Source organism: Gopherus evgoodei, chromosome 10 (genome assembly GCF_007399415.2).
Source record: "Gopherus evgoodei ecotype Sinaloan lineage chromosome 10, rGopEvg1_v1.p, whole genome shotgun sequence".
NCBI classification, from domain to species: Eukaryota; Metazoa; Chordata; order Testudines; family Testudinidae; genus Gopherus; species Gopherus evgoodei.
Window position 1 is genome coordinate 70,341,214 of NC_044331.1, and position 24,866 is coordinate 70,366,079.

At 42.2% G+C, this 24,866-nt stretch overlaps 1 protein-coding gene across 1 annotated transcript in view; it reads left to right on the plus strand.

The window, feature by feature from the left end:
• OTOA (otoancorin) overlaps positions 1–20,755 on the plus strand; it is a 64,662-nt gene extending 43,907 nt beyond the window's left edge. Inside the window, exons 23-30 of the mRNA XM_030578080.1 lie at positions 4,495–4,682; positions 6,332–6,487; positions 8,407–8,549; positions 9,203–9,339; positions 11,545–11,642; positions 14,383–14,575; positions 15,468–15,533; positions 19,692–20,755. Of these exons, the coding sequence (XP_030433940.1) occupies positions 4,495–4,682; positions 6,332–6,487; positions 8,407–8,549; positions 9,203–9,339; positions 11,545–11,642; positions 14,383–14,575; positions 15,468–15,533; positions 19,692–19,693 (983 nt within the window). The 3' untranslated portion in view covers positions 19,694–20,755. The remainder of the gene's footprint in view (positions 1–4,494; positions 4,683–6,331; positions 6,488–8,406; positions 8,550–9,202; positions 9,340–11,544; positions 11,643–14,382; positions 14,576–15,467; positions 15,534–19,691) is intronic.
• The last annotated feature ends 4,111 nt before the right edge of the window (positions 20,756–24,866 follow it).

The following is a 24,866-nucleotide window of genomic DNA, read 5'->3' on the forward strand; positions in this document are numbered from 1 at the left end:
AGTTGTTCTGCAGGCACCTTGCCTCATTTTCCCCCTTCAAGAGGATTCTTAAACACACACAAACTCCTGTTAAATTCAGCCCACTCCTTCCTGTGGCTGGATTTATTAACATAGCATTTCAAAATAAAAGTTCTCAAATCCCCATAAAGCTTCTGCTCCAGTCTCCTGCTGGGTACCTTGCAAGTTTTCCCTACCTAGAGCCCGTTTCCTAAAAACTCAGGGTTCCCTGTTGGAGCCTTCTTGCTCCCAGCAACAACTGACTCTGCTTGTTTCTCCCTGAGCATCCCTCTTGCAGATTCCTACTGCTCTTTAGAGGGCTTAGGTGTGTCCACTTTGTAACTAGGGTTGGTTGGCCCCAGGCCTCTAGCCATTAAAGGGGGAAGCCACCCTGTTACAGTGACAGACTTCTAAATCCCTGAAAAACAGGATTATTATGGAAACACCTTCAGGATTTCACTGATCTAACGTTGCTCCTCAAACTTCATACTAATGGGCCTGGTGTTTGCCTTTCAGAATATCCAGTTGTGGGTTTGTCGAAACAACAGTAATGCTTAGCACTGTCATTTTTTAAAATCTGTATTTCTCAGTAATGTTATTTAAAATAAAAGGGAGGGTCCTATGACCACTTTTTACAGAGGGGAGATCCGAGGCAAAAAGATTAAGTGATTTACCCCAAGTGTCTCAGGGCTTGTCTACATCAGAAAGTTGCAGCGCTGGTGAGGGAGTTACAGCGCTGCAACTTTGAAGGTGTACACATCTGCAGGGCACCACCAGCGCTGCAACTCCCTGTTTGCAGCGCTGGCCGTACTCCCGTTTTGTCTCGGGTGTAGAGGATCCAGCGCTGGTGATCCAGCGCTGGTAATCCAATGTAGACAGTTACCAGCGCTTTTCTTGACCTCCGTGGAAGGAGGAAGCCTCTGGTAATCAAGCTGGTTTCCTTTCCCGGTTTGCTCTCTCGGTCCCGGAGCCAGCCAGCAAACCGCAGGGAAGGAGACCTGCTTGCTCGGGGTTCCGGGACCGAGAGAGCAAACCGGGAAAGGAGACCAGCTTCGCCGCGGTTTGCTCTCTCGGTCCCGGAGCCAGCCAGCAAACCGCAGGGAAGGAGACCTGCTTGCTCGGGGTTCCGGGAACGAGAGAGCAAACCGGGAAAGGAAACCAGCTTCGCCGCGGTTTGCTCTCTCGGTCCCGGAACCCCGAGCAAGCAGGTCTCCTTCCCTGCGGTTTGCTGGCTGGCTCCGGGACCGAGAGAGCAAACCGCGGCGTTCCCGGTTTGCTCTCTCGGTCCTGGAACCCCGAGCAAGCAGGTCTCCTTCCCTGCGGTTTGCTGGGTGGCTCCGGGACCGAGAGAGCAAACCGCGGCGTTCCCGGTTTGCTCTCTCGGTCCCGGAACCCCGAGCAAGCAGGTCTCCTTCCCTGCGGTTTGCTGGCTGGCTCCGGGACCGAGAGAGCAAACCGCGGCGTTCCCGGTTTGCTCTCTCGGTCCCGGAACCCCGAGCAAGCAGGTCTCCTTCCCTGCGGTTTGCTGGGTGGCTCCGGGACCGAGAGAGCAAACCGCGGCGTTCCCGGTTTGCTCTCTCGGTCCCGGAACCCCGAGCAAGCAGGTCTCCTTCCCTGCGGTTTGCTGGCTGGCTCCGGGACCGAGAGAGCAAACCGCGGCGTTCCCGGTTTGCTCTCTCGGTCCCGGAACCCCGAGCAAGCAGGTCTCCTTCCCTGCGGTTTGCTGGGTGGCTCCGGGACCGAGAGAGCAAACCGCGGCGTTCCCGGTTTGCTCTCTCGGTCCCGGAACCCCGAGCAAGCAGGTCTCCTTCCCTGCGGTTTGCTGGGTGGCTCCGGGACCGAGAGAGCAAACCGCGGCGAAGCTGGTTTCCTTTCCCGGTTTGCTCTCTCGTCCCGGAACCCCCCTTGAAGCCGCCCAACAGCGCTGCAGTGTGGCCACATCTAACACCACTTGCAGCGCTGGTTGCTGTAAGTGTGGCCACTCTGCAGCGCTGGCCCTATACAGCTGTACTAATACAGCTGTAACAACCAGCGCTGCAAAATTTTAGATGTAGACATGGCCTTAGTGAAGCAGTGGCAGTGCTGGGAATGACACCTAGGTCTCCTGGCTCAGCGTAATGAAATGCTATTGTGTATGTTCAGATCTAAGCATTTTCACATATCTGCCCCATTCATGTTTGATCAGTGTGAAATCTGATTATAGCAACAAGAAAAATGAAGCAGCATCAGACACAGGAAATCTGCCAGGATTGTAATGAATACTTCCATCTGCAAACTTGCCAGTGGAGCTGGTGTGTTACAATAAATTAACTCCTTAAGGTGTTTTTTCCCGGGGCCAAAAACATTAGGTTTTTTTGAAAAGGGCATGGAACTGTATTGTCTCTGCATGGGCAACATTTACATAAGAAAAGCTGACCTTTTGCAGTGGAGGAGAGTGAAACCAATCTAGCTTTACAAGAGGCCAGTTTCTACTATGGACAAAGGGAAAGCAGTGATATCTCCTGGTACAGCAGAAGCCAAACAGCTTTTCCGTTTGCCCACAGATTCATCCTTCTCAGGGTTCTACCCACTGCTGCAGTTTTATTTGATTCAAATCTTTCCTCTGCTTCCTTTCGAAGTACAAAGCTATTTTGTACATCCTTGCTTTAATTTGTTTAGCTCAGGAAGCTCAGCTCAGAGGCAGCATCTGTGGAGTTCTGCTTTTTACTGGGGATGGACAAATTTGAAGATATTCAGAGATTGTTTGGTTTAGTAATGATTGTACAATCGTTTCCTAGATTAGGGGCAGGAGAGTGGCTAATAAGAGACCATGTTAGGATGCTAGAATCTCCTTTGCATCAGTATCAGGGATATTAAGCCTATAGAGTTTGTCAAAATGCACAGTAAAAAGAAGAATAAGAGTACTTGTGGCACCTTAGAGACTAACCTATTTATTTGAGCGTAAGTTTTTGTGGGCTACAGCCCACTTCATCGGATGCATAGAATGGAACATATAAGAAGTGTTCTCTTACTGGTTTTTGAGTGTTATGATTCCTGATGTCAGATTTGTGTCCGTTTATGCTTTTGCGTAAAGACTGTCCGGTTTGGCCAATAAACACTTCAGCCTCTCTGGCCACTCAGTAACAGACGTGAAGGTGGCAATTTTGCAACAGAAAGACTTAAAAAACAGACTCCAACGAGAAACTGCTGAGCTTGAATTGATTTGCAAATTAGATACCATTAACTCTGGTTTGAATAGAGACTGGGAATGGCTGAGTTATTACACTACTTGAATATATTTCCTTATGATAACTATCCTTACACCTCTTGTCAACTGTCTGTAATTGACCATCTTGATTATCACTACAAAAGGTTTTTTTTCCTGCTGATAACAGGTCATTGTAATTAATTAGCCTCTTAGAGCTGGCATGGCATCGCGCGCGTGCTCTTCTTATATGTTCCATGCTATGCATCCGATGAAGTGAGCTGTAGCCCACGAAAGGTTATGCTCAAATAAATCTGTTCGTCTCTAAAGTGCCACAGGTACTCCTGTTCTTTTTACGGATACAGACTAACATGTCTGCTATTCTGAAACCTGCCAACAAAAAAGAAGCAGACTCTGCCCTTGTATCAGATATTTGACCAATACAATTTGGCAGACCAAACATTTCTATTGTAAATAAGCATCTCTTTCAGTGTTTTCCTAATTCTTGGCACTTTAACAACATGCTTGACATGAGTATTGCATTTCTCTCACATTTAAGTTCTGGAAACCAATCTACTTGCCTTGTTTAAATGTCAGGCAAGGCTTACAGTCATACATCTCTAACAGTGCCTTTCAAACTGAAGACCCATTCAGGCCTGCTACTGAATGTAATAGCTAATGAGCTGGACTTCACCAAGTCTTGTTTGAACAAAGATAGGCAGGTTTATTCAGTTGCAATTTGTGTGTGAACAAAAATACAATACAGTCATGTGGAAACTTACACTGAGGCCAAACTAAGGAACTTAATTGAGTTCTGATTCAAGCAAGACTCCTGCTGAAATGAATGAAAGACTTTATCTCAGGATTTGACTCTTAATAATGTAGGGTGCCATTTTTTTGAGCCTGCTTAGAACAGTTGGATGCTCTTTCTAGCTGCTGCATGCAAATTCCATTTGATTAAGATACCTTTATATGGTAACTGTTTTAAAAAGTGTGTTTGCTCCTCCTTTCCTTTCCAGCATGTGCTGCTTTCCAGGGTAGGAGCAAATGTTTACCTAAACTTAGGTAAACACTAGTTTTGTAACAAGCACATTAATTGCACTTGTACTTTTTTTAAATGCATTTTTATTTCATTACAAAAATATTTTATGCTTAAGTTAATGTCAAGATTGTCCTGGCTTCAGTTAATACATATTACATCAACATCATAACAAGAGAGCACAAGTCTTTGTTGCTTTGCATTTTTATTAGTTTTCTTCAAGGAGATTACAAGAGAAGTCATCTCTTCCGTCTGTGTTTTGATTTCTTCCCAGACTGCACAGGAATCACAGCTCCTTCTTCAGATGAGATTATTAAATTAGCAGAAGCAAATGCCTTTTGGACAGTTCAGGAACTGCAGTGCCTGGATACAGATACTTTTACCAAAAACATGGAATTCCTTGGGACTGTGATGAGTTTCAACAGATCCCAGCTTATTGTCTTGAAGGAGAAAGCTAAGCAGGTAGCTATTATGTCTGCAAAAGAAACATACATACATAATTTAATTTACTGTTATTGAAATATGCATTTCTAAAGCCACCATTGCTGTAATAATCACTACTGCTGCAATAATATCCATTGCTTACTGGGGAAGTAATCTAAGATTAGTCATAAAATAATATCCTCCATTGTTTTAGATTCAACTGGCTAAATACCTCCGAGCTATTGGCTGCTGTGCAGGTTGTGTTTTCACTTTTTAAATGCTTATTTTATTTATTTATTACTAGCTTTTCACTGTTCCTTAAAAAAATAAAAATCACAAGAATATAACTCAGCCTTCCAAGAATCAGGCTCAGAGTGCAAAATTGTTTAGGAACAGTTAAATCATACAAAAACTATGTGTAGACAAACCCTAAGTCAGGAGTTGGTCCTTTTGTCTTGATTAATTAGCTGGTCATAGTGGAGATCTGTAGTCAGGAAAGAAGTGGCCACTACTGGAAGGTTAAATTAGAGACCCACAACTTGAAGAAGGCTTGCTTGTTATGATACCAGGCAAGCTACTAGCCTTTCCCCTACCTTGATGCTCTTCTTTCCTAGTTAATAAATAAGGCTCTTCATTTCCAGTTGTAATTTTGTTTAAAATTTATCAGGAATTTTATCTGTGTTTATTACAAAAATATAAAAATGGGTGGAAAATCAGTGCAAAAATTAACTTCAGTTTTCCAAATAATTATTGGTATTAATATTGAGAGATGAGAAGACAGGGGAAAAAAAGCAACAAAGAGAGATGAAAGAGTTTACAAGATTATTATTATCTCTAATCCATTGCAGAAAGAAAACTTTTCTTTTTAGTTTACTGTTGTTGACTTATGCTTGATATTAGGGGTTTCATTGTAAAATCCCAAACCCTGGGTAGCACAGGGGGATGAGGATGCCTGGTACTCATGGGGGGCAGTGAGTGGGCAGGTGGTGCGGGGTGCTCTGTGTAGGAGAGAGTGCCCAGTATCTGTGGTGGGGGCGGTGGGTTAGGGGTGCCTGCTACTCACCACAATGTAGCAGTGACAAAGGCTTCCCTCCTTGCAAGCCTGTTGCTGCAGCAGTCAGGCAGTCTCAGCTGCCAGGACCCAGCTCCCTGTCCCTCTCACTCCCCCACTGTGAAGCAGCAGCCACTGACTGTCCTCAAGCAAGTCAGAAGACTCTGTGAGAGAGAGACCATGTCACCATCTTTCCTTCTGGAGCAGGGAGCCATATCTGGAGAGTTCCAGAACTTCCAAACTTTAGATGAAAATCAGTAAAATCTGAATAATGGCTTTTTTAAAACCCAGAAATTTGAGAGAAAAAAAGGTTAAAAAAAAAAAAAAACCCAACAAAGAGCCAATCATACTCGCTTATTCCACCAACTTATATTCACTAACCAGAAGTCATCTTGTGTGACAGTGTAAGTATTTTTAGATAAACTGAGTATCACCACCCTAAAAATATGAAAGGCTCAGTTCTCTGCAGTGTCCAACCTCTGTTTATACAGTGAAGAATGGGATTAGCAGACCACACAATCCAGCCCGTAGCATTTTATCTTTGTTAATTACTACTTTAAAATCGGAAGTAGAGACAATGGAGCATGTAAGCGAGTGTTATGAACTAATATGTGCTGTATGTTAATTTATTTGAAAGGTTTGGGGTGCATTGCCAAGCTGGAAGAGTTACCATATCGTTTCCCTTGGACGCATTGCTCTAGCTCTCAATGAGAGTGAAATAGAAGCACTAGATTTAAGTTCTATTGACACTGTTGCTGCACTTAGTCAACAAACAGAATGGACTCTTGTCCAGGTAAATATTTTATTAAATTTACTTCTGCTGAAAAGGATGGGATGAATGACCCTCCAAGACCTGAAATCACCTACAAAACGAATACAGCTCCCCATGCTGCACTTCCAGTTTTTCTCAGCCAGGATCTCCAGTGCCACCTCTAAGGGTGAGAAGGTAGTTAAAGGTTCATGCCTACTTGGTTCTATGCCTCTCTGGTGAGAGAACCAAGGAGGGTGAAAATACATATCAATTGTGATAATGTTCACTGTGCTCCAACCACTTGCCCATTACGAATTAGAATGAGACCATCAACTCATTTCTTCCAAGTCTCTAAACAGACACAAGTTGGTAAAAACAATTAGGCCTTATTGACCAAGGCTGGATTGAATAGTACTACTTCCATCACCCTAAATTATTCTTGGGGTAATTCTGTGCCAATATGCAATGCAGAATTTGCAGAAATTAATGTTGTGCCTGCAGAATTTCCTCCCCCCTCCAAAAATGGTCTGCAGTGCTGCTAACCACCATTAGGGACTGATGGACCCGGCAGAACACTGAAGATGCTGCTGGTGGGAAGGGGAGAGAGCTAGAGGGTTCATGGCAGCTGCAGTTCCCAGCATGGCCTGCCCCCTGAGGGAAAGAGAGGGCAGCGCAAAGGAAACTCCATGCAAGCATGGGACCAAGCATCAGACTGTTTTCCTCTCTGGATCCCTGGGCTTGGGGGAGGGGATAGGGATGGGGATGTCTGCGCTGGAAGGGTCCATGGCTGGGCTCGGGGCGGGTAGGGGGTTTGGGTATCTGGGCAAAGAGGGGCCATGCAGCTGGGCTTGGGGCGGGGGGGGAGCAAGGTGAAGGGGGCAGAGAAACAGGAACCAGGTTGTCACAAGGGTTTCTTTAACACTTTTTACTCCTGGGGGAATTTGTGTATCTGTATTGTTAAAGACATACTTGCTGACAGGTATTTTGAAATAAATTACCAAAATAATTGCAACTGGTGTGATTATGTAGTGTTATTTTAACAAATAAAATTTGCATCATTTTAAAATATTATGCACAGAATTATTAATTTTTTGGCACTCCCCAGGAGTACTAAATGCATCCAGACACTTGTACAGGTGATCTGTTATTTACAAATTATTCCATTCAGATGCTCGAGTACTCACTCTGTTCTCTCAATATGCCTGAATAACTCCCGTTAATGCCAGTAGGATTTACACAGTGAATAGAAGATTAAAATCCTTTATTTGCATGTGCAACTAGCAGCAAATTTCTGTCCATGTGGTCTTACCATCACATCTCTTCAGCGTATGACATTAAGTTGATGGTAGCTAGCACTGGCAAAATGTCAGGAATCTATGTAACAGATGTTTATGCTGAAGAGGCGCTATAAGGAAACAGAAGGAACTGGAGCGTTTTAACACAGTACTTCACTTTTGATATTTCCTGTTGTATTTTAATATGTGATAGTGATTAATCATTAAGCATAGTTTATCATCTACATAAAACACTTAGTACAGTATAGGAAAGCTCTAATTTTGCGATGCTTCGTGCTGGCCATTTATGGGAGAGAAAACATTACCTATAATTTAACTCTTTTCAGTTAAATTGAAATTGGGAAGTTTTGTTAGATGCTTCAATAGCTGGTTATTCTGGTAAAGTGTTCTTTTATGGCCCAGTCCTGGGAGGTACCAAGTCTTTCGTAAGAGGTGCTAAATGCCTTCAAGTCACATTGATTGTACTGGTAGGCAATGGCATTCAGCACTGCTCAGGAGGCCCGGTGCCCATAAGTGGCACTGATATTGCTCCCACTGAAGACAATAGCAAAATTCCCATTGAGTAAAATTACAGATCAGTTCATAACAGCTGATATCAATAGCAGCTTCCAGTTGTAGAACCCTATATTACATTTATAACCGGTCTTGAACTCATTGCCTCTGCAGGCTAAATCTATTTTACAAGGGTTTCTTGAAGACTCTGGTCAGACAGTCCATGGACTGAAAAGCTTTGATATAGCGGGATTAGGAGCTAATCTGTGTGCTCTGAACACCACAGACATCAAGACCATAAAGACTACAGAATTCAGGTAGAAATACTTTATTATCAGAATTAAATAGCTTTATTTTTAAATCTCTGTTAATGTATTAGTGGTGAAATTTGTCTCCCTTCAAGGATTTCCAGAAGCACTATGTCTGAAGAGCTCTTTTCCAATACTTTAAAAGCTTTTGGGCATGTCATAATCTTTGGGAAGATGTCTAACCAGAGCCACTGAACTGTGCTCTGTTAACATTTTCGCTGATGCCACCTCTATTAATGAAAGCCATGTATCCAGCAAAATCTGCTTGAAGGGCCACTTGAAATAGGCAACTTTGCCATCTTCAGTGACCCTTTAAAATATTCCCAGATTTTTACATATAAATTTGTTCAGCCCTTAGTTTAGAAAACACCTGGATCAAGCAACTGATTTTCAGTGGAGCCTTGAGTGGCTGTTTAAGACAGATTCCAATGTGATCCACTATAGCTATTGAAGAGAGAAACTCAAATTTGTTGCTTAAAGCATTTTAGATTTTTTTTTAAAGGTTGACAGTTCTAACTTCTTTGCAATACCTGTATGTTCATCTATATTTGGGCCTGAAACTGTGTTTACAACTCTGTTAGCATAGATTAAGCATATTTTAGACATTTTAAACATTGGATATAATTACAGTATGTCATCCTAACCCCATTGCCCTTTTGCAGTGCTGTGATTGCAAGAGTTGGCTTGTTGCCATGTAGCACTCCTGTTCTGAAAGAGTTTAAGAAGATGGCAGAATCTGTATTTGGAATTGCTGCAGAGTGGAACAGCTCTATTATACATGAGATTGGTATCATAGCAGGTAACAAGACCGACCTCTATCAGTGGCGTTTCTGAAACACCATCTTTAAAAGCATTACAGGATAGGTTTACCCCGTATTGTGCTTCTCTGCACCGTCAAGGGACAGGCGTCACCCGTCCAAGGAAGCACAGGCAGCCTTTCCGTTAACATCCTTCCCCACCAAAGAAAAATACTGTTAGTCTCCACAGGGTATTCTGACTTCCCATTAATGGGGGACCTCTGCCAGAGTCTGCACCAGCTTCTGCTGGGACTGACTGGAGTGAATTTGGCCCTGTACATACTTCACAGAGTTAACGTGGCTAAGCAGGGCTAAGTCAAACTGAAATTTCAGACCCACCTCTCTGGAGGGACTGTTCTTCCTTTCACCCTTAAGTCGTTGCTCTTACTTCAAAGTGAGGTGCGTACCAGCTTTCCAGCATACAGTTATCCAGCTGAGCATTGCACTGCCCACAGCTGCTGTCTCTCCATTTACAGGGTCCCAGAATCCTACCTTAAAGTTCAGTCCTGCAAGGGACTGAATGTCTCATCTGAAGTCAGCAGGAATTGAGGGTGTTTAGCTTGTTGGAGAACAGGGCCTTGCTCTGCTCCCTGCATGTTCATGGAACCCATTTATAGAGAGCAGGCATGCCAAGTCAGTATTGAAGTTCTTCTGCTTACTCCAAGAATGTGGTCAGTTTAAGAGTGACATGTTGTATGTCACTAACAAAATGTATGTGTGTTTCAGGGATAGCCTTCTGCAAAAGCAGAAGTTTCCCTTGGTGAACAGGGTCCGCATAGTGATTTATACCGTGACTCCTCACTTAGTCACCCCGGTTAATGTTGTTACGTTGCTGATCAATTAGACAACATGCTCGTTTAAAGTTGTGCAATGCTCCCTTATGTTTTTTGGCAGCTGCCTGCTTTGTCTACCGCTTGCAGAAAGAGCAACCCGTTGCAGCTGACTGGTGCGGGCTTGGAACCAGTAGGCTATTAATTGCTGGCAGTTCAGCTGTCCCTCCCCCCCGTGGCCATGTGCTGCTCCTGCCCTCTGCCTTGGAGCTGCTCCCTGAGACTCCTGCTTGCTGTGCGGGGGGTGGAGTGAGGGGAAGCAGGGGGCTAATGTCAGGGTGTCCCCCTCCCCCCCTGCTCCTGTTTCCCACTTACCCATCTCCATAGAGCAGTGGGGGAAATGACAGGGCTCGGAATGGAGGGAACTTGCTAGCAGCAGCTGCTGTCTCAACTTACTGATCTATGTAAAAAGGCAATGTACTTAGGGTGGGGTCAGCATACTTAAAGGGGCAATGCGTCTCTCTCTCTCTCTCAAGGTGTGTGTCTCTGTCTGCCATGCTGTCTCCCCTCCCTCCATTTGTGCTGCCTTGTAGAGTGTGAGGCTACATTAACAACAATGTGTTAACTCTTGAGGGCTCAGCCGAGTGCTAGTTCATCATTCAGCACTAAGGCATTCCCTGGGAAATATTCCACCCTCTGACCTCACCACCTCAACCAAGATTCACAGTCGTCATTGCTGTGTACAGTATTAAATTGTTTGTTTAAAACGTATACTGTGTGTGTGTGTGTATATATATATATATATTTTCACCAGACAAAAGTGTGTGTGTGTGTGTGTATATATCACACACACACACACACACACACACACACACACACTTTTGTCTGATGAAAAAATATTCTCTGGAACCTAACTCCACCTGATTTACATTAATTCTTATGGGGAGATTGGATTCGCTTAACATCATTTTGCTTAAAGTCTCATTTTTCAGGAATATAACTACAACATTAAGCAAGGAGTTACTGTATTTAGGATTTCTGGGGGATGGGGGTTACCATCTAATTTTGTATTGCAAATAATACTATTAATTAACTTCAATCATGGTATATTTGTTTTACTGAAAATGTGATATGTGTTTCTTATGTGCTACAGTTGTCTGTAAGCTGGTGGTTGGTGATGGTTACAGTGAAAGAAAGAAGGAAAAGGAATTGTGTATTTGTCTTTAGATATAACTTAATTACCTCTTATATCTATTAAACTTGAGCATTCATTCAAGTGCACAAAAGGGTCTCTTTTTCTGTTTAATATAGGAGTTTTATTGGAACATAGTTGAGAGACAAATATTGGCCAGATAATGTATTAATGTAAATTAGTCAAAACTTAACATAATGAAAAGAATGTGTGAACTAAGCTCTATTCCTATTTTGTCTTAATAGCTGGTTTAAATGAGAGAGAGTTTAAAGCTCTTGACAAAGATGTGATGCCATATTTCCAGCCAGCAGCCATAAGACACATACCTGATGAAGTCTTCAAAGTAAGTGCTCGGTTACTGAACAAGTGTGATATTCCATCACTTTTACTGTATTATAAACAAACTGCAATACTAATTTATGCTTCAGTTTGGGGTTCTGCAGGACCCTTTCTGGCTTGATTATTAAGTGAGAAGCAGTTAAGTGTATGAAGCATTAACTCGCAGCTATCTCATCTTTATTTGTGATGCACATAAAATGTCAAACTGTTAATTTTATTTATGCTTAGTGCAAAATGTGTTTCAAGGGAAAAAGCATTAAGAAAGTGTTTTAAAATTGCAGCCTGAGTACATAGGGGCAGATGGCTTAGAGCAAAGTCTGTGTCTCTAGTGATATTCCGTTGAGGTCTTCCTTTTCTTCTCTTTTATTAAGGACAGTGAATGCATTCATCCATACTATCACAGCTACAAACAGATCTGGGCTTTTTTGTTAATCCTAAAATCTGATAACATTCTCCTATGCAGCATTTCTGAACTAAAGAAGGGGCGGGGGAAAGGCTGAATTCAGAATTGGCACAAGCAGATGCAACTCTGACTTCATTGGAATTCATCCTGTTTATGTCAGCTCTGAATATGGCCCAGAGACTAGCACATGGATTTTGAAGTCTCTGACATTGTTTGACGTGGAGGGAAGATTAAAATTCTGCCCACCACCTCTGGCTCAGACACTCAGAGGTCAGTCACTCAGTGTAGTGATGGATAGATGAGCCAGACACTTAACGGTCAGCCTCCATAAAAGGAGAAACTCCTTAACCACAAGCTGCAAAAAAGTGGTCTATACTTGCACCTTTGACAACTCCAGTAAGTCTGCAACCTAACCGTGTCACACTTTTCAGTGCTGGGGATAATTCACAGAACAGAGGGTTGAAAGTATCCTTTAGAGAAGAGGTTCTCAAACTTTAGTCTGTGGCCCACCAGTGGTCCGCAAGCTTCATTCAGGTTGTCCGCGGATAGTTCCCTCTAAGGTGCGTGCCTAGGCGGCCTCACACGAAAGAATAAAAGGCCACCCACCTAATTCATGGAGCCGCTCAGAGGTGGCTCCATGAATTAGGTGCCTGGACCCTGGAGAAGATTCACATGTAAGGTGAGATGTGGCCTTGGTGGGAAAAGGGGGTAGGTGGGAAGGGGCAATGGAGTGAGAAGAGAGGGTGGGGGGAATATAGGATGTGCAGGGCTGTGGCGGCCAGAGAAAGAGGCGACTTTCTCCAGCTCCAGGGCTGCGACTGCCAGGGGGAGATGGTCCTCCTTCCCAGCCCCAGCTCTGTGGCAGGGGAGAGTCCCCCCTTTTTCGCAACCCCAGATCAAGGGCTGCTGCAGCAGGTGAGAGAGGGCATATCCATCGCATTAGAAAGATAAGACTACTGATATTAAAATATGAGTTATGTGCTGTTATTTGTAGAATAAAAAACTGTTAATTTTTAGTTATTTTTATATAGCACTTTTATCCAAAATGCTTTATAATAATTAGCTAAGGGTATAAACAACGTTTGGAAGATCATTAAGTGGTCCACTGAGACCCTTAGCAATTTTCAAGTGGTCCATGGGAAAAAAAAAATTTGAGAACTACTCCTTTAGAGATTCTCAGCAGAAATTCAGCAGATGTACACAAGAGAGAGAGATGGCCATGTGATGAAATTTCTAGATAGAAATGGTTCTTTAAAAAAAAACAAAACAGAATCCTTACTGCTCTTCTTTAGGAATTCAAAGTGGCATTTATTTTTACTGTGGCTTTGTGTAGCTACAGCTTTATCTTAAGGCTTTCTACATGAAAAAGTAATACCAGTTTAACTAAAGGTATTGATTATAAGCAGATTTATCACTTTGTGGAAACTTAGTTCAGTTTGAGGGGTTTATTTAAAGAATTTACTGGAGTTTTTGTGCAGAGGTTTGCACCAATTTAATTAAATAGGTTCAAACCTACTTACCCTTTATTTAAATTAAAGCAACTGGCTTATGTAGACAAAGTCTCAGACAGACAGACAATTATAATTGATATGGAATGAAATTCTGATCTGTCATCTGGCCTACTTTTAAACTAGAATGTGACCTTTTATTAAAATAAAACTTGGATGCATAGCTGCAGCAGCAAAAAGAGCTTGCACCATGGTGGAGTTAAACATTGAATGTTACTATAATTAAGGTAATACAGCACACACTGTAGATGCCTGTTTTACAAATTGGTTTAATCACCATGTACTGAAAGATAATTACTGTATGGTTATGATTATCTTGTTCCATTTTTAAAACAAGACAATGTGACCACATTTTTAAAATTTTCAATCTAGAAGGGAAGATCCAGGAGTGGAGCAACATCTTTTCATCTTGCTACTGTATAGATAGCAGAATCCTGTGTCTAAATCACATGTAGGCAAGAATGGAGCAGGTTTAAATAGTTTGGCAGTCATAGAGAGTAAACTCCCCTCTTCCCCCAGAGCAACTAAAACTGAGGCTCCAATATCAGAGAGTTGACAAATACACTGGTAGCACAGAAAGTGTCTCCAGAACTTACATACTATCACAACCAGAGGAGAAGGCTGATAGCTAGATGAGTGGCCAGTCAGGTAAACAGATATACAAATATTTAAAAAAACAAACCAAAAAAAAACAATACTGAGCACTTTTACAGCAATACAGAGTGTGACTGTTTTCCTCCCTCTAAGTACAAGGCAGTCTGGACCTCTAATTCACCTGTGTGATGTAGTGGACATCTTAAAGCAGTTTTTTTTTTTTAAACCTATTCCTCAAGGAGCTGTCTCCAGAACAAATAGCAAACCTTGGCCTTGAAAATGCAGCCATGGTTACTGAATCACAGAGAAACCATCTGAATGCATTACAGCTACAGAGTCTTCAGCTGGCACTAGATGGCGCCAGGACAAGTGTCCACGATACACAAACTAGTGCAAACGTCATTCAGTCAACACATACTCCAGCCTCAAATTGTGAGTAGAATGCTTTGGAGCTGATCCTGAGAGATAATGAGCATCAACATATCCCACTGAGGTCAGTAGGGATTGCAGAGGCTCAAAACCCATCAGGCACAGGCCCTTGTTTTGGAGTTGTACCATAATGAAAATTCTGGGTAACATCCAGGGTATGAGCTTCAGTGTCTGGATTGTTAGTCCTCAGTATTGAAAGATAATTGATTAAAGTTTTAACAACACTCACAAAAATCTTTTAGTTAGTCATAGGTTGCATTTACCCAAGGTGGTGCAACTGGGTATAGGTTACATCTCCAGTCCAGATCTCTGCACTCCTGACGGAAGTCACCCCAAGAAAAGACAGGTACTGCTCTTACTGCCACTGTCCATGTTCCCAGGGGTTTTACAGTGAGGAACAGTAGCTGTTATCAGGGCGTGGGGGTTCACAGAGCGCTGCAGGGGGGCTAAGAGCTGCTAGGTTGCTTTTGTTGTCATAGGAATTGAACTTTCTAGACCCAATAAAATTATTCTCAGCACCACTGCCTTACCTGTGCAATCTGCTCCCTCTGTGGTTCTACCAGAGGCAGGACTCAGTTTCCTAATCCTCCCAACATGGCATAACACTTACCTGCTTACTCAGCTTTTCATTCATTTATTGCTATAGCAGCAATGTAATAGGAGCTACCCATTTGAGGCTCTTCTCTGTTGGATGTGTGGATGTGAAATTGAATCTTCCAGCTGTCATAGCAAGGGGAGAATTTTGAGCAACTGAATATTCAGATTCTTGCAGTTTGCTTCAGTGTGAGTGTGGTTGGGGGTTTTCTGCTTGTTTAAGTGGGTGAAATTGGGAAAGACAAGACAGCACTGTACACATTCCAGATGACACTAAGACATAATGCTTTGTACTTTTCAGGTGCTCACTTTTCCAGTGGCTTCAGCATTTGGTTGTGTGCTCTGTATATCCTTTGTCCCACTTACTGTAAGCATGACCTTTTTACTTAAACGTTCTTGGATAGCACATTTGTGATTTGGTATTAAATTAGGATTGATATAATAGGCATCACAGAAACTTGGTGGAATGATCATAATCAATGGGACACCGTAATACAGGATAGAACATATAAAGGAATGACAGAGTAGGTCATGCCGGTGGGGGAGCGGCATTACGTGTGAAAGAAAGCATAGTGTCAAAAGTAGTGAACATCTTAAATGAATCAAACTGTACCATAGAATCTCTATGGATAGAAACTACATGTTTGAATAATCAAAGTATAGCAGTGGATACATATTGCCAACCACTTGACTAGGGTGGCGATGGTGACTGTGAAATGGTCAGGGAGATTAGAGAACTTACAAAACCAGAAAACTCAATAATAAATGGGAGATTTCAACTTTTCCCATATTTACTGGGTATGTCCCCTCAAGACGTGGTGCAGAAATAAAATTTCTAGATACCCTTAAGGACTGTTTTTTGGAGCAGCTAATTCTGGAACCAAAGGAGAGAGACAATTCTTGATTTAGTCTTCAGTAGCGCATAATATCTGGTCCAAGAGATGAATATAGCTGAAGTGCACAGTAAGAGCGACCGTAATGTAATTAACTGTAACATCCTGGTAGGAGGGAAATAGCAAAGAAATCCACCACAGTTGCATTTAACTTGAAAAATAGAAACTACACAAAAATGAGGAAACTAATTAAATGGAAATTAAAAGGAACAGTCACAAAAGTGAAATACCTGCAGACTGCATGGAAACTTTTTAAAAACACCATAAGAGAGGCTCAGACTAAATGTATTACCGCCTCCCCCCCCAAAAAACAAACAAACACAGAGGATCAAAAAAAAGCCACCATAGTTAAACGAGTAAAAGAGGCAGTTGGAGACAAAAAGGCATCCTTAAAAATTGGGAGTCAAATCCTACTGAGGAATTTAGAAAGGAGCATAATCTCTGGCAAGTCAAGTGTAAAAGTATAATTAGGCAGGCCAAAAAAAGAATTTGAAGAGCAACCCGCAAAAGACACAAAAACTAACAGCAGAAAAAAAAACCCACCACCACGCAGGAAGCCTGCCAGCAGCTTCTGATCAGTGGGTCAACTGGACGATAGAGGTGCTAAAAGATCATTCAAGGAAGACAAGGGCTGTTGCAGAGAAGCTAAATTAATTATTTGCATTGATCTTCACTGCAGAGGATGTGAGGGAAATTCCCACTCCTGAGCCATTCTTTTTAAGTGACAACTCTGAATAACTATCCCAGATTGAGGTGTCAGTAGGAGGCGGCTTTGGAACAAATTTTTAAATTAAACTGTTATAAGTCACCAGGACCAGATGGTATTCACTCAAGAGTTCTGAAGGAACTCAGATATGAAATTGCATAAGTACTAACTGTGGCATATAAGCTATCATTTAAATCAGCCTCTGTACCAGACGACTGGAGGATAGCTAATGTGATGCTGATTTTTTAAAAAGGCTCCATAGGTGATCTTGGCAGCTGCAGGCCAGTAAGCTTGACTTCAGTATCAGGCAAACTGGTTGAAACTATAGCAAAGAATAAAATTATCAGACACAGATAAACACATTATGTTGGGAAAGAGTCAACGTGGCTTTTGTAAAAGGAAATCATGCCTCACTAATATATTAGAATACTTTGAGAGTGTCCACAAATGTGGACAAGGTTGATCCAGTGGATATAGTGTACTTGGACTTTCAGAAAGCCTTTGACAAGGTCCCTCACCAAAGGCTCTGAAGCAAAGTAAGCAGTGATGGGATGGGGGAAGGGTCCTCTCATGGATCAGTAACCAGTGGCACCAACTTTCTCTGGCACTGGTGGTCCACCCCACCCCGCCTCCACCCTCGCCCCGCCCACATTTCATCCCCATCCCCAAAGTCCCTGCCGTAACTCCGCCCCCTCCCTGCCCCTATTGAATCCCTTCCCCAAATTCCTGCTCCAGCCCTGCCTCTTCCCACAGCACACAGCGTTCCTCCTCCTCCTCCCCCCTCTCTCTCTGCCCTGCAAATCCGCTGTGTCGCAGCACAAGGACTGGGAGGCAGGAGAAGCGGGATGTGGCAGCGCACTAGTGGTGGAGGTGAGATGGAGCAAGGGGGCAGAGTGGGGCCACGGGGAGCTGCAATTTTTTTCCATGGGTGCTCCGGCCCCGGAGCTCCCACAGAGTCGGCGCCAGTGTCAGTAACTGGTTAAAAAATAGGAAACAAAGGGTAGGAATAAATGGTCAGTTTTCACAGTGGAGAAATGTAAATAATGGAGTCCCCCAAGGATCTGTATTGGGACCAGTGCTGTTCAACATATTCATACATGATTTGGAAAAAGGGGTAAACAAGGAGGTAGCAAACTTCGCAGACAATACAAAATTACTCAAGATAGTTAAGTCTAAAGATGACTGCAAAGAGTTACAAAGGGATGTCACAAAACTAGGTCACTGGGCAACAAAATAGCTAAAGAAATTCAGTGTTGATAAATGCATAGTAATGCACATTGGAAAACATAATCCCAACTATGCATACAAAATGATGGGGTCTAAATTAGCTGTCACCACTCAGGAAAGATCTTGGAGTTACTGTGGATAGCTCTCTAAAAATATCCACTCACTGTGCAGTGGCAGTCAAACAAGCTAGTAGAATGTTAAAAACCATTAGGAAAGGCATCAATAAGAAGACAAAATATAATGCCACCATATAAATCCATGAAACACCCACGCCTTGAACAAATGCACATGGTTTCGGTTACCCCATCTCAAAAAAGATATCTTAGAACTGGAAGAAGTACAGAAAAGGGAAACAAAAATTATTAGGGTTTGGAATGGCTTCCATATGAAGAGAGATTAAAAAGACTGGCACTGTTCAGCTAGGAAAGAGACAAATGAGGGGGATATGATAGAGGTTCTATAAAATCATGAATGGTGTGGAGAAAGTGAATAAGGAAGTGTTATTTACTCCACATAAGAACCAGGAATCACCCCATTAACTTAATAAGCCTTATGTTTGTTTTAAACTTGCTGAAGTACTTCTTTACACAGTCACGTATGAAACTCATTCCCAGGGGATGTTGTAAAGGCCAAAAGTATAACTGGGCTCAAAAAAAGAATTAGACAAGTTCATGGAAAATAGTCATTGAGGGACCTATTAGCCAAAATAATCAGGAATGCAACCCCAGGCTCTGACTGCCAGACGCTGGAACTGGACAACAGGATGGATCACTCAATAATTGCCCTGTTCTGAAGCCTCTGAAGCATCTGGCACAAACCATTGTTGGAAGAGAGGATATTGGGCTAAGTGGGCCATTGTTCTGAGCCAATAGGGCCATTCTGATATTCTTAACTGAGTCACTTAAAGAGTGGGAGAATGACAAAAAATTCTTTGTAGAAGGCCAAGCATATCACTAGTTTTTTTTTGGGAGGGAGGCAGTTGTTTTTTTGACACTGCACCAGGGCTTTGGAGCTGTGCTCTGGCTCCGCTCCAGCTCCAGGCAAAAACCTGCGGCTCTACTGCTCCGGAGCTGCTCCGCGCTCCAGCTCTGGGCTCTGCTCCAAAGCCCTGCACTGCACAGCCCTGTGCATTCAATATATGGCTCTTTGAAGCAGAAATCAATCATGACAGTAATGGTTTATCCGAAGAGTGGGAGGGGGGATGACGGGTAAAGAACTCCTCTAGTGGATAGCAGTTCCTGAGTACTATTACTAATTATCATGATTACTTGTGTCTGTTAGAGGTAGATTTGCTTAGTATCTAAAAGGGGAAAATATTTTCTTACTCCTGTTACTGTAAATATGACCTTTAATAGGATAAATACTTAAGATTTCTCTCTCTCACACACACACACACTCTCTCTCTCTCTCTCTCAATTAATTTGTAAGTTAGCAGCAGGCACTATTATCCTGAAGTTAATTTGCTTATATTATACATATATAATTTGATTTCCACTGCTACTTTCATATCCTGCCACACAAACTCCTGGTTTAAGTGTTAGTGGTAACATTCATTGGTTTTTCCGTATTATTATTGAACGGGAACATTGAGAGACTAAAATTCAGAGTTGTAGTTTAGCAAAATACCTGCCCTAGTGTCCCATTGTTTAAAAATGCTAACTTTCTGTAGCACTAATTTGCTTTTCTGTTTGTTTTCCAGAAGCCTAGAACTCACATGGGAGTTGATAGAACAGATCATTTAGAAAGCCAGTCAAGCTGCCAAAATTCAGTGGATAAAGAGCTGCAGCTTAGCAAGAATTATGGAGGCTGAGTCTCTCTGGGATGCTTAAGCATAATAGTGGTTAGTGTCTTAAAAGGCAACAAACTGATCCAGCACACAATTTCATGATACAAGTATAGAAAGCAGGTGCTATTTTGCTGCCATAGATTAAAGAGTTTTTAGGACTCCTCCAACCCTTTCATGACAAGTTGGTGTCTCATGAAAACCAGTGAAGTCTTCAGAGTTATACACGTTACAGAGAAGCCTCAATGACTCAGGAGACTGATACAGCGATATAGATTGTTAGGTAGCCGATGTGCTGTGGCCATGGCTTTACTTATTGACCAATTCAGTCTCATTGCTTCCTTGTACTTCCCTGTCTGTCTTAGCCATTTATTGTTTCTTCTGATATTTTGATTGTAAGCTCTTCAGGGTAGGGACTGTCCTTGTACAGTGCCATGGGACCCTCGTTGTTGCCACAATATAGAGCCTTTCATCTTTAGGCTGCTGTGTGAATGCTGCCCACATAAGTAGTGACAGGCTGTTACCATTCAATGGCTGAGAATTGAATGGGCCATGGAGACTCAGCTATCCTCATCCCTAGAAGTGCCACTCCTGACTAGGGTTGAAGCGTATGGCTGGGGCAGCATAGGGTAAACTTGCTCTGCTGCTTCTCATGCTGTAGTTCTTGTGGGAATAAAGGACTTCAGCTCTCAGAAGAGGCACTCTAGCACTTCCCAGTACACTAAGTTCACACTTCTTAAACTAAATGAATCCAGAAAATATTGTTTTATCAACATATAGATTGTGTCCAGTATTTAAAATGGGAAGATTTTCATGGCAAGTCCCAATATTTTAAACAGTGACAGATACATAACAATTCTTTACCTCTTCCTTTGCATAATTGCCATGGATTCTTGGCAGCAACACCAGCAAAAGACAAACATTCATTTTGCAATTGCAAAAGTATATGGAATAAGAAGACAGTGTGCTGTTAAGTACATTTAAATAGAGGTAGGACAATACATCATCTAGAAAATACTGTTATTCCTGTTAGGTTATACTATAATAAATCATATTTCAAATCTTGGTTCATGTCTTTGTATTTTTTAAATGTGACAGTGTTATGAGCAATCTTATGTCCTTTGGTATTGCTTTATGAACATATCTACCATTGCCAAAGGTTATCTCACACCTATTTCTCTGCTAAACTAGTTATCAGTTATCCCATTGCATTCATTTTCTGTATGAAAAAAGATTGTTGCATTTATTTAAATATAAAGGATCTTGTTTTTTACTCAGCCCCAGAAAATGCACTTAAATTGTGTCAATGGATCAACTACTATATTTAAAGATTCAGCTGTTTAGTCTTATTAAAAATTCCTGTCTCAATTAGACGTGAAAGCAGTAAAAGTTTGTTTGAGCTCCACAGTTTACCCAAGTGAAATTCCACTTGTGTGTCAATTAAAATGCAGAAGAAAATGTATTTATATTCAAGATGACAGTCAGCACTTCCATTTAGAGGTATTAAGTCACAGAAAGAATAGCTGCACTACGAATCTCAAATACCTATAGCACTAACGAGGGACACTGTTCCTCTGCCCAGGTGCCTGGGCTTGATTCTGCTTCCAGTTACATCAGTAGTTGTTCAGCCTTTAACTTTAATCAGAGTGGAACTGAGCACTTTGTTTTGTACAGTCTGTGGAGTAGACTTTTAAATGCAAATGGTTTTAAAACCTGAAGATCCTTGATTTATTTTTGTGAAGTTAGTCCATAGTCAATACCTTCGGTATTACAGTAAACACTTAGGCATATACATTTTAATAGTAACAAAATTAGGTAGAGTAGTAGTATCAACTACCAGTATGTAGGTACAGTGATATATAGCTCAAGGGAAGGTCATGAGGCATAATTTTTGTTTGTAAAGTAATATGAACACTTTAGATGAAAGGCTCTGGAGAAATGCACGTTTTTATTCCCCAGTGTACCCCTTTTAGAGAACACTAATGTAGAGCAGTTCTCCAACAATGGAATTCATAAGATTTCCATTCAACACTCTAGTAACTTAATCACTGAGTGTAGTGTCCTTTGGGAATGAGACTAAAGCATGATGATTCCAAGGGTGCTTGTTGACTTGGTATCTGAAAATATCGCTGTGAGCGTCAAAGGAAGTGTCACCATCACACTTGCATATGTACAGCCAATCTACCACACACAAGCAGCTAAACTAAAAAGCAGTGAGTGAGGTTTTAAGTATTAAGCTGAGAAGGAAGGATTGTTTTTGTATTCAAATCCCTTCCTTTAAGTTGTCACTGTCATTTACACAGCACCCAATACACTTTTGAAGTTATAAAGAAAGACATAAAAAACAAGAAACATAAGAACAGCCATACTGAGTCAGACCAAAGGTCCATCTAGCCCAGTATCCTGTCTTCTGACAGTGGCCAATGCCAGGTGCCCCAGAGAGAATGAACAGAACAGGTAATCATCAAGTGCTCCATCCCCTGTTGCCCATTCCCAGCTTCTGGCAAACAGAGGCTAGGGACACCATCCCTGCCTATCGTGACTAAAGGCTCAAACTACATAGCTCACAAAGTCATTATACAATAATACATATTTTGAGGAAGCAAACATTTTGAGGACTGCATTGTCAAGATAGGTGCTTCTCCCTTCTCATTACTATACCTAAAAGGTGAGCAATCAACCAGTGCTCAAATAAATTCTGATGAGAATCATGTATTTCACACAGCCAGTGTACTCATGCTTCTAGGCAGTGCTTAAGCTTTACAATTCATTTTGTAAGATAAAAATGGCCAGTGGCAACAAAAACATGGGACAGCTTCTGATGTGTTGTACTGATGTAAATTCAGAGTAATTCCAGTCATCAGATCAGCATTTGACGCTGAATGCTGCTGCTTCTTCGAGTAGTGTCCCTGTGGGTGCTCCACTTCGGTGTCTGTGGGTCCCTGTACCAGAGATCTGAGATTTTAGGTAACAGTGCTCAGTCGGGGCATGCATACGCAGCAGCTGTCTCGCGGTGTCATTGGTGCCTCTTGTAGTGCACACATGACTCGACCCCCTCAGTCCCTTCTTTACTGTCCTCAGCTGCAGAAGGAGCTCAGCGGCAGTGCTGCCTCTTTGAAAATCTCTAGAAAAGAAAATAGTTTAAGCTTATTAGCTCTTAGATAGTTTAATTAGACTTTACTTAGGCAGTTATTTAAAAAAAAAAGTTTTTTGTTTCTTTCCCTTCAGTCTTAGTTTTCTTAGATTAGGAAATACAGTTTTAACCAATTTCTACATTTTTCTTCGCACTTCCCTTCCCAGTTGTGGGAAGAATCCTCAAACACAGTGCCGGGCTCACCCGATTTTAAGAGACGCTATGGCCGTTGTTCGTACGGCTGCATCTGCCACATTGACTGAGGCCTGTAGAGCTGTGCGGGCGATTATTTGTCCCCCAGTCATGATGGCCTTAAGCTGGGGATGTTTGTCTTCAGGAAGCTCCTCTAAGAGTTCCTGTGGTTTGCCATAATTGGAGAAGTCATAATTTGTCTGCAGCCAAGGACAATAGAGAAGGAACTGAGGAGATCGGGTCATACATGCATTACAAGAGGCACCAATGACACTGTGAGACAGCTGCTGCGCATGCATGCCCCGACAGCACTGCTACCTAAAATCTCCAGTCTCTGGTGCAGGGATGCACCGACACCAAAAGTGGAGCACCCACAGGGGTACACATCTCAAAGAACCATCGTTACTGCACAAGGTGAGTCGCTTCTTCTTTCCACTGTTGCGTATTCTTGTAAAAGAGGACTCGCCCATATAAGTAAAATAGTTAAATCCAGGATGTTAACAGTTAGTCCCTTTTCAGCTTAACCACCATTTTAATATTTTGCATGAAAGAAGTTAAACCCATTGCTGATTGAGAGGTGTATGATTTATTAAAACAGGCTTAATGTCAAGGCTTCTTAAACTCTGGTTTCATGGTAAATACAGTTTGAAGGGTGGAGAGAGGAGGAGTGGTCCAGTGGTTGAGATGCTAGCCTGGAACATGAGACCCAATTTCAATTTCCTTGCTCCATTATAGGGTCTTACCAAATTCACGGCCATGAAAAACATGTCACAGACAGTGAAATCTGGTCTCCTCACATTAAATCTGGTCTTTTGTGGGCTTTTACCCTATACTATACAGGTTTCATGGGGAAGACCAGAGTTCTCTCTAAATGGGGGGCCTGACTCAAAAGGGAGTTGCAGGGGGATCACAAGGTTATTTTAGGGGGGTCACGGTATTGCCACCTTCACTTCTGCAGTGACTTCAGAGCTGGGCGGCCAGAGAGCGGTGGCTGTTGGCTGAACATCCAGCTCTAAAGGCAGTGCCCCACCAGTAGCAGTGCAGAAATGCCATACCATGCCACTCTTGCTTCTAAATACCATACCATGCTACCCTTACTTCTAAATATCCTGAATCCAAATCCAAGTTAAGGCCTCAATGTGGCATTAATGCTGGACACAAAAAGAAAAAAAAAGTAGCGAGCAATGGAGCCCAGAAGGAGAAATTTTGATGGAAATGAGTGGGATCGCTCCAAGGGAGCAAGGGCTACAAGAGACTGAAAGGTGTGTTGATTTTGTGAAAAAAATCAAATTCCAATGTGAATGTTTCATCAGGTATAACAGGTACATGCACTGGGACTCTTGTCAGTGAGCAGTTCCTGGACTACTCCAGGCATCATGCTAGCCAGCTGGGCCCTGTTACAAGTAGTAATTAGCCCAGCACCAATACTGCAGAATGCTCTTAAAATATCAATGAAGGCATTTTAAAACTTAAGAAGTCATCCATCCAGATAGGTATTTATTTAGAGTCTGCAGATAACATCATAAGAAATGTCTCCTTTGTCAGTTATGAAATGTTGTGGGGATAAAGGATTTGTTTGGCTATGAATGATGTTAGCCTACTAAAATGTAAGGATTGTTCCCAGACAGGTCATTTCATTTTATTCAAATTAATTTTAAGTTTCACTTTATATTAATCATACTTTTAACAAGTCTGAAATCCTGACATTTGTTCCTCCCTTAAATGAACCAGTACCCCTGGGCTACAAATTCACAAGGAGTGTAAGG